Here is a 17,305-nt window from a genome sequence, read left to right as displayed (position 1 = left end):
CTTCAGAGCGAGCGAGAGGCAGAGCCGGCAGCATCCCGGGCATTTCCAGCAAGCGCCCGCCAGCAGCCCGACACCGACTGAAATTTAGTCGTCTTCGGAGAGGGGAGGAAGATCCTCATCTTCCGTAGCCTCCTCAATGAGTGCCAAGCTCTCCAAAGAGTTGAGGCTGTCCCTGCCGCCTTGTCTTCTGAACAGGACATCTGCCACCTTAAATACCAGCAGCACCTGCATCACGCAAGTGGGTCAACTCTTTCAGTCCTTCTCATCCACCCTGGTTTTAATTGTCCTGGTCACCCTCATCTTCTGCCTGATCCTCCTCTCCCTCACCACCTTCCACATCCACAAGAGGAAGATGAAGAAGCGGAAAATGCAAAAGGCTCAGGAGGAGTATGAACGGGACCACTGTGCCCGCAGCAGCAATAGCAGCAGCCAGCACCCTGGGACAGTGGTGCAAGGAGAGGCACCCCAAAGAAGAGAAAGCCGACTGGGAAGACCCCCCCAGGACTCTGAGATCCAGTGCTCCTCTCCTTCGGCAGCCCCCAGCTCTCAGCAAGCACAGGCTTGTTTGGACACAGCTGGCGTGGGGCTCCTGCAGACGGTGATTTTGTCATGATGGTTTGGGGGAGACCTCGCAAAGGCACTGATTGATGTTTGTAAATATCTGAGTGATTACTCTAGTCCCCGAAGAAGAAGAAAACATTGCTAATTCAGATGAACGAACAAGCCCATGATCCAAGCGCATGACAGATCACATTGCGTTTCTCATTGACTGTGTGAGGAAAGGATGCATCTTTTTACTGGAGAAGGAGCTGCACACAGCTACTCAATATCAAGTCATCCACCTGCACAAGAGGGTCAGGGGTAGGGGGTCCCTTTTCTCTGGACATTATTACCCCAAGTACAGGGATAATTGGGTTTCCCACTGCTCTTGGGATTCCCACTGCACCCTGTGTCATTGTTACATGGTGTGGGTTGAGGTGTGGGGGGAGAGGCAGGTCTGGTCTGGTGGGTGCCTTTGGAGCCCTTCTGTTGGAGCAGACTGATGGTACACTGTGGTCTCTCCTTTTGTGCTGGGATCTGTGGCCCTGTCCCACCCCTCTCACTCCTTTCCAGAACTGGATATTGCTTGGTGTAGAAATGGCCACCCCTAGTTGGGCTTAACTGCAAGCACCCTCCGACCCCACGGCCCTGTGCCCCCAGCTGCAGCACTGAGTGACCCACTCGCTATCTGGAGGATGGAGTCAGCTGTCTCCATAGAGTGGTGCCTGAGCTTTCCTCTCCCATCAGCTCCCTTAATCTTGAAAAGCATCCCCTTCCCCATGCCATGACCCGTGAAACCCAAACCCAGTACTGTTCTGTGTGGGAGGGAGGGGTAAGGTGCAGTAACTTGCCTGTGCCCTCCCGGGGGAGGTTGTCTTTGTACCTCCTGTTGGTCCTGAAACAATCCAGTTCTGCACCAGGCACCCTGCACTGAATGCCTGCATTTACAGCTTTGTCTCCCAGCAAGGAATCCTGCAGCAGTACAGATCTTGCTTCTACTTTTTTAGGCTGATGTGTATTTTCAACCCTCCTAATCTTGTAGACAATTAGGGACAGACAACACTTAATTTTATCGTATGTCCTCTCTTGGGAAACAAATAATGCAGTTGAAAACCTCCACTCCCAAACCCTGGCAGATATTTATTTTTGAAGTGGCTGCTGTGAAGTGGTGTAGTTTGTCCCTAGCAGGCAGAGAGAGTTTTTTTGTCTCTGGCTGGCGGGTGTGAGTGGCTGCTGGTACTGTGTGTGTTGGAGGATGCAGTGTGGTTTACAGAAAATGCGTCTTTGCTTGGTGATCAAATTGATGACCATTACTTGAAGGTGCCTTAACAGCATGCCGTATCCAAACTTTGAAACATATAGTGTGATATGGTAGCAGAGGCAGCCCTCTACTGTGCATACTAACATCTAAAAATTGCAGCAGAGAAAAAGTGATCCCGAGGGATTTATTATTTTTTTTCTTTCTGTTCAATCATTTAAAGTGATTTGAGGAGATAGTAATAGCCCACAGTTCTTAATATTCTGTATTCTTTGTATTTCTTCTCTGACATGCTCTGTCTGCCAGGGTGTCTGACTGAAAAAATCCCAGACACGTAGACCAGGAGGTCTGGAGCTGTAATCTGTGGGTGAATGTCATTAACCAGTTTAAAACTGGGAAAGAGAATGGCAAAAGTCCTCCATACTCCTATAATACCTTCAAAATGCTGAGATTTCAGGGCAGTGTTTCTGTTACCCAGTTTTCTCGCTTCCTGATGTTTCCTGGTGTGATGGGAAATTACTGTTAAGTTTGGATCCGTGCCTCCATCGTTGTAGGGAAGAGCTGTACCAGGGAGCCCAAGGAGCTGCTCCTCCCGCTGAGGTTGGTGTGGAGAGCTGCCATGTGAGCGAGGGGTGTTTACGGCTGGCTCTTGCTGATAATGGCTACTTCGTTGTTGCTGGGCAAGGAAATTGGCTTTGTTTTGTTTCCCCCTAATAAAGGATGCATGAACTTTTGTGTTTAACCTCCTTATGCAACTGCGGCACAGTATTGCACCACAGGGAATAGATTTAGGACAATGAGGAGTGTTCAGTGAGCACTAATGGAGCTTCCTGACCGTTGATCTCCACTAAATAGAGAGGTATTACTTTCCCCTTCATTTTGTGCCTTTAAACCACCCCCCACCCCATCCCAAACCAACAGTGTATAATTTCGAGTTTTATAAAAGCAATAAGATGTTCCAAGTCACTCCAGTGCGTTTCTGGTTGATGATTCCACTTCTTTAGTGTCTGAAGTCAGATACTCTTCCTTCTGCCTTATGCACTCAAGGCATGCAATAATTCCCCAGAAGTGTACTGCTTGTCACATCTCATTGCAGTTATAAAATTGCCCTATTTTTGAAGAAAAAAAGAAGGGATGGAGAGATAGATAGATATATATATCTTTATATATATATTATGGATATACAGGTATATGTATTATTTATATAATCTCATGCCACTGAAAGTAGTTGCGAAAGTGTGACTTGAGTTAAAATATTATCATGTAAAACTCTATCCTTTGTTAATTAGCTTTGATTTAATATTTTAATATCTCTGTATTTATGTAAATCTGTGTAAATTATATGGTCTATTAGTAAAATTTCATACTGACTTTAATTTTGCAGAACTGTGAGCTTCTTGTGGTGTCATCTAAGGTTTTTTATTTCTAAAGTTAAATTAGACAAGATATGAGAAGTTGTAAATTCCTATTATCACACAGAATTACTGCAATAAGGTTCATGCATATTCCCAGTACACACCCCTATCTTGAGGTATAGCAAGTTTATGAGGTTTAATTGAATGGTCTCAGGAGATCTAGCTGATACAAGCAGGACACATAGGTTTTCATTTTCATGAAACAATAAGCAATCTAGGGAATAGATGTGGATTTTTAAAACAGAGTTTATGCTTGGAGGTTCTGTCAAATCAATTGCTTCAAAACCCTACAGCTACAGCTAAACTTCTGCACTTAGCATTCAGTATTAATAAGGCTGATGCTTCTTTCCCCTCCTACTTAAACTAGAAAAGAGTAGAAAATCGTTCATATTTCTAAAGCATACATTTTCAGCTAAATGTGAAACTGCCCAAAGGGTTTTGAATATACATATTTTATGCAAGTGTAATATCTATGTATCTGTATCCATATATTTAAATATTTTTGTGTAACCTTTTCTACGATATTTGATAGAGATGCTGGGTAAATGCTTGTACCTTTCCCGAACACGAGGAAGGATTTTTACCCTCTCGATGCGGACATTCTTTTTCCTGTGAATTTGCACTGGTTTCGACGAGTGACAATGACGACTGGGTAGCTGAGTGCTGACTGATGGAAGCACAGACTGTCTTTGCTCTGTTAGGGGGCAAATCCTCCGGCTGGATTTTCCTGGTTCTGAATTGGAGCTGGTTGGCCACTAGCATCCTGCATGTGTAAGAATAAGAAGTGCTGTGGGGCTCAATGGTTCCTGTCTGGTTCAGCCGTTGTTCCCTGGACGAAGCATGACAGCAGTGACTCCTTTTGTAGAGCCTAGTGAGAACAGAGCTGATGGGCAACGTGATGGGACTGTATTGGAGCATCAGCGATGCCTCGTGCTGCACTCCTGTCCTCAGAACCTGCTGCTGCCCCGGGGATTCATCTGGCTCCCACTGTCATCAGCAGGAGTGGCTTGCACCCACTGCCGAGGGACTGGGATCCCATCTGGAGCCCGCACGGAGGGTGACAGCTCTCCACATCACCACTGCTGACCCTGCTCTGCTCCTGTCCTAGCAGTCTCCACGGGGATGGAAACCACTGCCTCCCTCGAGGGCTGGGTGCTTCAGCCTGGTGGCACTGGGGAACCTGGACTGCTCCTGTTAGCTCTCCTTCTGTGGACTGAGGCACTTAGGCTCCTACATGGATCACGGACAGGGAATGTCATTTCATTCAAATATATCATTCTGGCATTTCTTTCTTTGGGGGTTTGTCTACTGCAAATGTAGCTTCAGATAAAATTTGCCGGGCTCTCCATCCAGACATGTTTTAACTTTTGATACATCTCTCTCAGATGTATATCTGTAAGTTTATAGATATATATCTCAAAGGAAATGCTGGACAGAAAGCAAAGAACAGAGACTTCACGTTACTGACAAAACTGTCCTATGACAAAAAAAAGCTTTTTTTTAAAATTTAAAATTAATTTTAGAGGCTGCATCTTTAATGTAAATAGCAAGTTACTCTGTGATTAATGTTTTCCATAGCATTTCTGAGTAATTGCTATCTTGTTTCTGGAAAGCTGTGTCCAGTGTTATGAAGCAACTGTGCTTTTTTTCTTCTGTTGTTATGAATATGAGTGCAACTTTAATATAGGGAGGAAAAAAGAACAGGATTTGACTCTTTATACAGGACTGAATTATTTTAAATCCAGTTATAGAATTTGGTTGCTTTTTTTCCTTTCTTGTGGTTATTCTCTCTGCACGTTCATATTTTTTCTATGGGTACTTGAAACCCTATATTTTAATAAGTATGCAAGATATGAAGGAAAACATGACAAATTATGTAGGAAATATTCTTTTTCCTCTTTTGTGTAAATAGCAAAATTTATAATGACTTAGATACTGTTTCATTACATTTCTCATCTCTGTAGATTTGGCATGACACATATACAAACCTTTAATAACGCTTTCATTTATGTTAAAAGTTAGTACTACTTTTATCCAGGATTGACTTACTCATCTCTTTCAGGTATCCAACATTTTTTCCCCTAAGCCAAGTTTTCCATCTGATTGCAAAATAAATTTCTAGTAGAACAGAGCCTCCTTCTGTTTTAGTCTTTTACATGTAGGTCTCTGATCTGAATCCAGCCCAACTCATTAGTGTAGAAAATGTGTTATGATCTTGCAAGAACTGGATGGTGTAAGAGCCTTGAGGAGAGAGGTGACTGGCAAGCAAACAGGTGAAATGCCTGGCAATGGAAATAGTTGGCTTTCCTGTGTGGAGTTGTGGAAGGGAAGCCTCCCCTTCCACTGGATGGACCTGGGTGAAGGGCGACCTGTTCCAGCCACAGCAGAGACAAGTATCGATGTCCTTGCTGGTTCTGTTGCTCTAAAATGTCATTTTCTATATGACACTAGATCTTATTTCTGTAAATTATGTGTAATGTATTTCTTATTCAAGTCAAAGAGGTTTTCATTGCTTCATCAGTACTATACGTTCTCTGTGGATAATTAGAAGAATTAATTTTCCAACCCTTTTAACCTAATACCTCTACAAGCATCAATTTTGTATGAGTTAGGAAATAAATAAATATTTGGATCAGAACCCTGTCAGTAAAGACTGCCTTTATTTATATAATCCGGTGTTTCAGCTGGCTTTTCTTTGTTGTTTCCTTCCTTGAAATGGAGCAATATAATCTGTTCATTATCTTACTTTTCTAAGAGGACAAAGACTTTAAAGCAAATACTGCAAAATATATAATATAAACAGGAAAAATTTTGACATTGTATAGCAGAATGAAATAATGTAGACTTTCTTGTTTTTTCACAGTAATTCTTTGACCTCTGTTTCTCATACCACCTCCAATCAAGGAAAATTTTAATCTAAAATCTTAGAAAGAACTTACCTAAAACACATGCTTTGCTTTTATGGTTTTACCTTTCCTTACTACACAGTCAGTGACCAAGTACGGGTTAAAACTTTTCCAACGGTATCCCAGGGGATTTTGAGTGCTGTAAACAAGGGGCTAGTATAGTAGGTTCTAAGGTGAAAATATTAGCTCTATAATACAGTAAAGGCAGGAAGAGCTGTGGGGTGAATTTGGGATTCTAAAGGAGTGCCTTAATTTTGTTCCTGGCTCTGTCACTCACATTGTGAGGCTCTCGGCTTCCAAGCTCTTTATATAATAATGTAACTAATCTATTAAACAGAGTTGGAGCCTGCAAATACACAGCCCCGAAATGAATAAATTGAGCATCATCTACATAAAAGAATACTCAGAGCATAATAGAAATTAGAAGAGTCTTTATGTTGTAATCACCTGGCTTGGATTGTTCAAGTGCTTACACTTGGCAGCGAGATGCAAGTGGCACACCGCGCAGCTGGGAGACGGATGGCTGGGCAAGATGCTCCAACAGTCACACCAAGAGGCTCCATTTAATTTTTAATTTGAAGTGGAATGCATATTATGGAGGAGAGCCAAGAAAACTAATGTTTATTTTACCATTTCATCACACATGGCACTTCTTTTCTCAGTGCAGAAAACAGCCTTGTACGGTTTTAAACAGTGCTGACTAAGGTAATAGGAACATAGGAAAAGATAATTCTTGGGAGTAAACCCATTGCTAATGAAATTCATGGCACAACCTCCTTGAATACAGTGGGGCCTCGACGATGCCCAAGAAAATACCAGATCTCTGTCTCTGCTGGCTGTCTATCCCTTGCCAGCGTCATCAGACTCTTGACTTCTCAGTATTTCTAGGTCACATGGATTTCTCCTGTCTTTTCACTCACCATCCATGCAGTGAAGGATCACATGGGATAACCTACATGCGACACGCTTTTGCTTACTTTTCTTTTGGTTTTGTTTTGTTCTGCTATCTGACTTTCCACCAGAGAGCCTGTTGGTCTGCCCTTTCCACTAGGGATAGGCTATGTTGGCCAGCTTGCCTCTTCCTCCTAATGGGTAATCTCAGCCTATGTCTGACATTAGGAAATTCCTCACTGTAAGTCATCAGCTGGTTTGATTTCTGCAAAAATTCTGTAGGGCTTTGCTGTCATCTTGGTCCAGCTTGTCACACATTTACCCGCAGCCCAACCCCTCTGCAGCAAGACACAAGTTTTTGAGCAAGTGCTAGGCTTCAAAATATCCTGAGAAATACCAGCACAATTCCAAGCATAGTCTACTGGCATTGGAACAGCATCACATTTCCTGATTAAGCTGCCAACCCAATACCACAGGCTGGAACTGCTGAGAAATCATCATTCTTTTATATCTATAATTTCTATCTTTCTATCATTTACAGGAACACTACTGTAAGGAAAAGCATCAGTTATTGTAGAAAGGAGACAAAATAAGGGAGAGGATATGATTATGAGTATTAATATACAAACACATGTAAAACCTATGAGACAGATAAGATCAACTGAATATCTAGTAATGGCTAGCCACTCAGTCCACATTTTCTTCTTTTAAATCAGATTATCACAATCCATCCTATTACATGTGGTCTTGAATGCTTTTAGACACATCCTTTTACTTTGCTGCTGTCAGAGAGCCTGTACTTGTTTATGAACTCCAGTTAAACTCTTTAAAGTCTATTTGTTTTCATTACAGAAATAGAGTTTCTATTAAATCATCCTTTTAACAGGCCTCAGCAGTAGCATTAGGGGAGCCTTCACATCTAGCACAATTCTTAGAGCTTGTTCAATCTGGTAAACATGATGTATAAAGGAGGACAACAGTCCAGATGATCATATGGGGTCACTGCAGAAATCCGTTAACCATGATTGCATCCAAACTGAAAGCAAGATACCTATTAAATCCTCAGATGAACACGACTTTTTACCTGTCTACAATGAAGCAAACATCTCTGCTTGAGTTATTTTGGATTTATGTACTGCTCCTGGAGCTGAGCTGACTATGAGCCATTACTTATCTGACAGAGCTTCTCTGAGGTCAGTTCTCCCTGAGATAAAGGGATGAGGATGAGCCTGGTGTGGGAGTGGAAAAGGTGGGTGATATGTGACAGACGGGTGTTAGTAGGACTGTTTGCTTAGCACTGCAGCCATACTGCAGGTCTAAGGGCAGATTCCTCAGCCCCTATGCTTGCAAGTGAGAAAACATAACAGCATTACACAACTCTTGGTATCAGATCTGAACATAATGCCTTTCATAAGTGAAGACTTTTTACAGCTTCCAGAGAAGCTCTTGAGATTGCTATGCTCCAATTAGGCCTCTTTTGTTTCTTTTCAAAATCTTTTTTTGAATGCTCTGGAAAACAGAAACTCAAAATATGTCAAAATAAAGTAAGCAACAGGATGCTGTAATCCATGTGAGAAAGGTGTGCTGCTGAAAGACACCAGGCTGACAAATCTTTATGTGCTCATAGCCTGGGGACTTCACCACCAGAGAACCGCGTTTCTTCTCTGCTGATGCGCACCGGTTCTTGCAGTGGGGGGCCAGGAGGAGGAATTCAGATTTCGGAAAATGAAGAAACAGCACTCACCTCCCATCACAGAAGGCATGGGGAAAACACAAGTTTCAGAAACAAAGATTTTTCTGGGTTAGAATTTTCTGGTTAGATTTGTTAAGGAATATCTCCAGGATTTACTTCATGGTACCTCGGCTCAAGTAACATCTCAGCATGAGGAGGTTTCCATTTGCCTCCCTGTCTCCTGCCCTCTTCTACCACTCTTCCAGACCACCTTCACTAACTTATTCTACTCTGAAGCAAGTTTTGGTATGGCTGCAGGAACATGTGGCAAATGAACTTGTGAATCACAAGGCAGCAACAGCCCCTGGGTGTGCTGTGGAGGAGGCTCCCAACAGCCTGAAAAAGGGTGCAGGGGCACTAAACCTTTCATAACAGTTGTGTGAGGAAGGGCTAATGAGACCATGTGCTTTGATCCCTGTCATGGGCATCTGGGACTAAAATATTGATAGCCTTCTGTGGCTGTGGAGCTCCAGCTGCCTCTTGGGCTCTGGCACACCTCACTGCCACAATGCCCTCAGCTTTCTTCATACCCTGTGGTATAAAACTGCATTGACTTGCGTCCTTCCTCTGCCTTTTGAATGAGATCCGTCATTTTTCCCCAAATATCCCCTTGCTCCTCTGTATGTCCAGCTCCACACAAGGTCTACAGCTCCCATCCTGACCTGCCAGGCTTGCAGGTGGGATGCGCAGAGCTGCACAGGTGAGGACAACTTGGCCAACAAAGCCCAGTTATCCTTGCTTTGATCCCCAGCCCAGCCACCCACCTATATTCTAAGGAGCCAACAACGTTCAGCTCTCTGCTCTCCCCTCAAGCACAGCTGATATTAGCCAGTGGACCCAAAAACTGCTGGGGGAGGACAACTGACAGCGCTTGGACAGGGAATATTCTTGCACTATAATGCAGGCGTTAGTGAAAGGAGTTATTTTTCACATCTCGTGAATTGTAAGTAAATTTCAAGACTTTTTTGGTGCCTGAGTCAGAGTTTTGAAATGTTTGGATTTGGCAGTGCTGCTCAACAATATCTCTGAAGCCCATCTGTGCTGTTTACACGCTCTTTCTTCAGCCCCCCAGGCATTGTCTGTTTCCTTTGGTTTTCCAGACTGTAATCTTTAGAAGCAATAAATTAAGGGTTTGTTTGATAATTGTGATGTTTGTGTGAAAGTTGTTCAGAAGGTGAATCATAGATTTCTAAGACTAAAATGGGATCTGGAGGCATATAGCTGCAAAATTATCTACGGTCTGTCATAAACAGGATTTTAATCCAGTAATTCACATCTCCTGCCTGGCTCCTCCACTGCTTCAGGTCCAGTGGCTCAGAAGCATTCATTTTTTAGGAGTGGTAACGGATTTCCAGCTTGCAAGTGCTGAATCCAATTCATGCTTTTGTGAGTTTTTTCAGTAATTACGAAAATAGCCGAAAAATGCAAGATTTGTCCCTTAAAGGCAATATTTTATAATATATGGAATGAAGTTAGCATATGCAGTAGTTATTAGGACACTGTAAAAACAGGCATCTGGCAAGGAAGGTGAGCCATCTGTGAAAATCAGTTCCTATGACATGCAATAACCCAAATGATGCCTCAGTTATAAATTCACAGCACTGGGAGTGCAAACAAAACTGTGTCCTGGGGGAAAACTATGAGGAAGTGTTACATATGCAACCATGTACCTATTCAGAAGGCTATGTCAGCTGAAATAAATGAGATGTTGGTAGTCACTATGGAATTTTGTCTCACAAAAAGTCCCCCACTCTATTTTTACAGTATTATCCTTCCCTCCCTTCACCATTTCTCCCTTACTCCAATATCTCTTTAACAAAAAACAACAACAACAAAAAAATCTTATGCTGTGCCTCCAGATATTTCTCTCCTCAAATGTCTCCATCAGAGAGCTCCTTAGTGAGCTGCATACAAAGACAGAGGGCAAATATGGTTTCCATTTTTTTTTGTTTATATAAAGATTTAGATAGATATAGATGTATGTGTATGTATGTTTATAATCCATATACAAATTCTCTCACACAGATTTTGGTCTGATGACTCTTCTTGAAGCCCTGCATTTAACTTTCAAGTTAATGAGGCTTTCATAAAAGTTTGGGGTTATTTGTTCTTTTCTAACTGCTTCATTTGTGTTAGTAAAAAAAAAAAAAGTATCATCAGTTATTGAAATTTGTGGATATTTATAAGAATACAAGGAAGTGGGACCAAAACAATTATCTTCCAGCCTCATCTCAGAAGGAATTTTTATTTTGGTTTGCCCTAAGAGAAAGAGAATAGCACTCATGCTTATCAATGAGTGTTTCCTAGGCTATGCAGATAGAAACAAGGCAAAGTACTGGAGCAAGTTGGCATATTTTTTTCAGTTGATAAATAATTCACAAAACAGCCACAGGATAGTGCACAGACTATGCCTTCTAGTGAGAACCTAAAAAACTCAATCTGTTCTGTTTACCCAAGAAAAATCTGACAGGTGATTTGTGCACAATCTTACATGGGAAAGATGTTTTTCATGGGAACTAATTGGTCAGAATTGAATAGAATATCCTGATGTGACAGTGCAGCAGCTGATGCTGTATAATATGGATAGCAGAGGTAATTGAGCTGTGGCAGATTCTAATCATTCAAACTGTTACTCTGAAATGTCATTACTTTTAAAGAAGTTATAAGGTTGATGCAAAGATTTTTGGTTAATGACATTCCTGAGATGGATTTCTACAGATTAGACAAGATAATTTTATCACTTTCCTTTAGGCTTCAATCTATTGATCTGCAAAATAATTTTTTCCCCATGAAATATATTTTTTGTAAAGGAAAATATTTATTTTGCAGATATATTGCACAGAAACTGACAACTGAAAGAAAACCATTTTCATACTTTTGTTACAAGGCTAGCATTTCCCAGAGGTGAGGGGTTCTCTTTGCCTTCTTATAGCACACCTTCACTACTGCATGACACATTTGACTGACAGAAGTCTTGCAATACACTTGACAAGAGCTGTGAGCTGCATAATGGTACAGGCTGCCTCAAAAAGTACTTCAGTCTCCTCACCTGCATACTTCATTTCAAGAGATCAGCTGAAAGGTTAAGCGTGCAAGAAGGCAATTTTGGGAAAGAGAATATCAGTGGATTAACTCAGGGTTTTAAACTACAATTAAGGTTGGTGATAAGCTAAAAATATTGTGAGATTCACAAACAACATTTCAATAGACCAGAGACCAAACTTAACAAATTACTGGGTAGAAACAGGATAGTAGTGTTCTAAAAAGTCCTCTAGTGGCACTCTGTGTGCTCTTGGAAATGTCACAGAGCAGCAGGATGAGTACATGTACAGCCTGAAGTTTAAATGCAATTGTCCTGACAATTGTATGAGCCCAAGGAATCTGCATTTTTCATTTACATGTTTGCTGTACAGAGAGAAAAAACTGTTAACCAGCATCATACTGGAGGAAAATGGTCACCTGTTCTAGAAAAGTGACTTGTTAGTATATATAGATTCATGGGAATGAAATTCAGTAGTCTGAAGAAAGGCATTAAGTACTCTTGCAATATCTGCTCCATTAGGTAACCTCATGGATGGATACAGAAATTGCTTCCTAACTCCTGAGGGGTGCAGGTCAGGTTCAAACTGCTAAAGCATTTGCATTTTGGAGGAAAGGTAGAAGTTACTGAAAGAGTCAAAGCCTTTGTGCAGTGGGGGTGTAGTGATAGGTAGAATGGAAGCTGTGAAATGAAAAATAAAAGCAAAAATGGTGGGGAAACTTCTTCCAGGCTTTGCTTTCCTGATGAGCTCTGAGCCACTGATAGTGTGTCAAGGCTATGGAAGGAAAGAAGGAGCAGCAAACTTTGAGTACTTAGGAAAAATAAAGCATCATCTCGATTCCTTAATTTGCCCAGGGTTAAGCAGCAACTAGATGTGAGAATTTGGGTCTGCCTTTGGGACCATTGCCTGCTTTAGCCACATAAATCCTTTGTTGGATGAAGCCTAACTAATGCACTAGGGGGCAAGACTCAAAAGTTGCAGTGTCCAGATCTTTTACTGGAAGTAGCTTTATATATATCTCCACAGAATCTGATCTAGTGAAAACCCTCTCCACCCCCAACCAATTCTGTATTACAGCTGATACACTTATTAAAAGAGCAGTTCTAGCCTTGCATAGCCTCATATCCTATCCCAGATTCCATTGCAAAACAGATGTATTTACTCCCCATGGTTTTGTCTTGCTCTGCCTTTTTTTCCTATTAATATCTATAATAATTTTATGAAGATGTGGTCTGCTATCTGCAGAATTTAAACTATCAGCTGTGTAGAGTAGTGATTATGTTCACATATACCAGGCACAATAAATGATGCTGTATAAACACAGAGGATATGCCTCTAATTAATAAAAACTCTTTTCAATTCTAAGGGTGACTGAAACAAGGGAGAGAGTATTCATAGAATAACTTGGTTTGGAAGGGATCTCTGACCTTAATTTAAAACCTTCTTCACCAACTTGGCAAGTCTGAAGAGGTTCTTCTCCAACAGATGGACCCCACCAGTCCCCAGGACCAGGTTTCTCCAAGGGAATCCCATGGTCTAAGTGGCCAAGCCCCTGGTTGTTGTGATACTGACCATTGGCTCTGAGAACTGTCTTCTATGTAATGCAAAGTAAGAAGATCATTCTAAATGTATGAAATTGTTTGTGACATTAATTCAGTCCCAGATGTGTTGAATTGTTCTAATATGTGAGGCTGAGAAGCTGAAGCCACTGAAAATGAATATGGTGTGTTGTTAATGTGCTTGATTATGAGAGAATTAGAACACTTGTTGAAATACTGTCAGCTGTGTTTAATTTCCGGTGGATTTATTGGGCATGAAACTCGTGTGTGATGATGTATTGCTGCTAGCCTCATGGAAGAGGTTGTATTGTCTTGCATTTTGCTTTTCCAGCAGCAGTGTATTTCCACTACAATATCACCAGTATATGTGATGCTTTTTGCTCACTAGAAATGGCAAAACACTTGTAAATGTCATCATCCATGGGACAGTGATATGCTCTTTTAAAGATTCCTTTCTATAATGAGCGTGACCTCAGTTTTGTCACTGCTCACAAATGACACATCTTACAAGCTGTACGTCTGCTACAGAGGTACTAGCAGCGGCAAAACTTTTCTGTACTTGGATGCAGAAATACATCATGTGTTGTTCTCCAAGACACAGAGTAAGGGTGACACTGGCCTGTAAATCACTAATAAATGTAAAAAACCTGCACATTTTAGTGTGAACTGAATGCAGATGATATGCATTCACACCTCAGGAGACTGAAGTCTCTGGTCAGTTCACTTTGGCTACTGCAGATTTTAGCTGGAAACCAGCTGCCAGCACATCTGGTACCATACCAGGAGACTCATTTGTGTGGGTGAAGAAAAAGTACAGATATTCTGCTTAAGGCCAGTTTGGGCTTCCAGATTTCTCATTTATTTCTGAGATTCACCTCCCAACAAATCCTCTGCACCCACTCTTCCCTGGTCTTGAATAAGCTGTGGAGGTCTAGCACCACTGAGTCCATGAGCTCTGGTACTGCTCTATTTGGCCTCTTGTTTTAGCATTGGTCACCTGGCAGAATGGTGACAGGCATGAGAATGGGTGCTGAAAGAGCTGTTGGGCTGGGAGAGATTTCCCAAGCTATTTAGTTGCAGTTAATAAGAAGAGTTTAAAGCTAGGTAAAATCAATTATTTAACCTAAGCAGAAATCCTCAGGGACTTGATGACTTTTTGTGCCTGGGACTCACAAGCATGGGCTTCTCCTCAGATGTTGGAAGAGATCAATCAGCCTTGGACAATGGAAAACAATCCTTAGATGTTGGACAGCTGAGTTTAAATACTTCCCCAGTCTATTTTAATATTAACCCTCCAGCCAGAAAAATGACTATTGTGTCTAATGCTGTGCTGGGATGGTTTTTATCAGCTTTTTTTGACTGATGGTTCCTTATCTTTCATGAATTAATTTCATATTTTCTGACCTGGAATGGAAATCCAAGCAGAGTATTTTATTGTTTGCACAAGTCCTGTCTCTTTTCAGTGCAAATTCTTCTGAGAGATAATGAGTTATGCTAGGTAGGTAGAATGTGGGGGCTTTATTTATCTGGGCTGAAGTGAAGCATTGAGCGTCCCTTACAAAATGTCTCTGGGTAACCACAGTCAGAGATGTTAACTATTAACACAGTTCCCATAAGGCAGGTATGAAGTAAAACATGAGGGACACTATCAGGTTTGTGAGAGATTGCTGGAGAAATTCTACTGATGGAGTGGTTCTGGAGACATCCGAGGGATCTGAAACTGAACTGGTGGGCTCTGTGTTTGTGATACATTTCTGCTGTATCAATCCATGTTAGAACTGCTAACACTTATCTGCACTCCATAAGAACCACCAGGTTTCTCCTTTGATGACTATTTGGGCTTTAAAAAAATCTTTTTGTGTCTCTCTAATGCATTTGACATTGATCATAGCTATAAGCAGGATTTATGTCCAAGGGGAACTGATCTCCTGTGGCATTCTTTAGGCATACCGTGTCCTGCACTTGTGAATAAAATGATTACCAGATTGGGGTCAGAGAGGATTTTTTTTTCTAGGTGAGACCATCACATTGTCAGAGTTCTTTGCCCTTGTTCTACTCAGCACAGCTGTTAAAGCCTGACTAGCAGTTCTATTTAGTCACTAGCAAATCTTTCCCCTTCCCCCCTACCCCCTAATTATTCTATGTCACTGGTGACATACTTGCTCCTCTGTGTAACTGCAGCTTAAGGCTGACTATGTGGTAGAGAGTACTCTGGGATCTGTGCCATGGAGAGGAGTTTGGTACTTGCTTTTGACCTGGATAATTACTGTGTGGTCATAAGGGGTTGAACAGATGGGACCCAATGTGTCAAGGCTGTATTTTTTTTACCCTGATCCTGTTTCCTTTGTTCCTTGCTACTTCACTTGGTCATCCACAGCAATTAATGATTGAAGCAATGTTAGGAAAAATTATATAATTACAGTTTCAGAGAACACCTTGCTCTTTTCATAGGTTAAAATTCAGTTTCGTTCCTTGACTTGCATATCATTGCATGCTGTAGTACTTGGGCAAGCTTTAGCCAGGTGGCATCTGTGCCACCATGAAATCATGTGCCTGAAAGAAGAGGGAGAGAGGTGAAGGCAGTCACAGTAGAGATGGGAATTGGAAGAAATGCAGGTAGGTTGAGCAAATGGCCAACAAGCTTCTTCTAGGAAAGACATTATAATTAAAACCAGAAGCTGATGCAATAATAATGGTTTCTTATGTAATGCTAAATACTACTGTTTTACTCTAATTTTGATGACAATTTTTCTGTTTCACTGAGCACTGTGCCAAAAACTTCTTACAAACAAGCTTTTAAGTGCATCATGTAAAATTTGAGCATGTCAGAATAATCTGCTCATTTCAAAGGATCCAGTGTACCGAGGCTTCTTCTTCCTAACTGCCCCTGCAGCGCTTTGGATTGCTTATTAGAGAAGGTAGGCATGTAGAATATTAATAGGAAATAGCATGCTTTTCTATTAAATTAACTGGACAGTTTAAAATTCAAGTACTTGTACTGTCTTTTTTGAATTGTGGGCAGTTAATGGAAGAAATATATTCAAGGAGAGTTTTAGATCATTTTTACAGGAAAACTAATCTAAAAGACAAGAACTTGAGTTGCTGAATTTCAGTACAATGTTAATGCAGCTACTGCTCTGGATGATCATGAAATTAGCTTATTCATGTAGACAAGCTGTAAAATTATGACACTAACCGCCAAATTTAAAATCTGAGTGATAAGCAAGTTAACTTGTTTCAGGCACTTGTAAAAAAAGTTATAAGAGGACAACTGTTATGAGGGTGAGTGCTCATAGAATTTTTCTGTATGCATGAGTTTTTCATGCATGATAAAGTATTATAACCATGCAACAACAGAAAACAGATCTAGAAGAAATATCATTAACTCATCAAGCCTGTGTCCCTGACTTCTGCTGTACCAGAATGAAGAACCTGTCTTTCACTGGTGAGCAGTTCATTAATCACTGATCACATATCATCACATTTGGTCATTCTTATGCCATGCATAAATTTTTCAAAAATTAATGTGAGCAAACTGTAGTGCTTCATAAAATTTTGAGGTGTATTTCCATGTGCCTTTTTCAAGGACAATGCAACAGTCCATGTTTGCAAATGGCACTCAGCTTTAACGGAATTGTCCCTGGGGAACTGAAACCAATTTCAGAGCAAAGTGTTACAGGCTCTTGTCAGAACTGGTCAACACAGCTGTAAGACTTTCCTATTGTAGTCTGGGATCAGTACAGCTCCTGATAGCCTGGAAGGGTTTAAAAATTATTTCTCGTTTCAGTTTCTGAATTTCCAAAGTCTGGATCACCAGAAAGGTGATAGATTTTGCATAGCTTTGGAAGGGAAGGGGAAGGAAAACCAGATTATAAGGGATGGGGACTGACATTTAGGTCTCCAAAACCACTGACAATAAGACTATTCAGATTTCAGGGGATTGGACTGGAAGTTAGATTTGTG

The 17,305-nt window shown here is 41.2% G+C and overlaps 1 protein-coding gene across 1 annotated transcript; it reads left to right on the top strand.

Annotated features, from left to right (window-relative positions):
* The first annotated feature begins 27 nt into the window (after nt 1-27).
* On the top strand, nt 28-5,860 carry CUNH11orf87 (chromosome unknown C11orf87 homolog). Its single transcript, XM_031066087.1, has one exon. It carries the CDS (start codon nt 137-139, stop codon nt 611-613), a length of 477 nt encoding a protein of 158 aa, XP_030921947.1. The 5' UTR covers nt 28-136; the 3' UTR covers nt 614-5,860.
* The last annotated feature ends 11,445 nt before the right edge of the window (nt 5,861-17,305 follow it).

Source organism: Geospiza fortis, unplaced genomic scaffold (assembly GCF_000277835.1).
Source record: "Geospiza fortis unplaced genomic scaffold, GeoFor_1.0 scaffold16, whole genome shotgun sequence".
Taxonomy (NCBI): domain Eukaryota; kingdom Metazoa; phylum Chordata; class Aves; order Passeriformes; family Thraupidae; genus Geospiza; species Geospiza fortis.
This window is presented reverse-complemented; position numbering and strand designations above follow the sequence as displayed.

Coding starts and splice junctions, on each gene's coding strand:
- CUNH11orf87 (XM_031066087.1), top strand. CDS start 137: ATGAGTGCCAAGCTCTCCAAAGAGTTGAGGCTGTCCCTGCCGCCTTGT.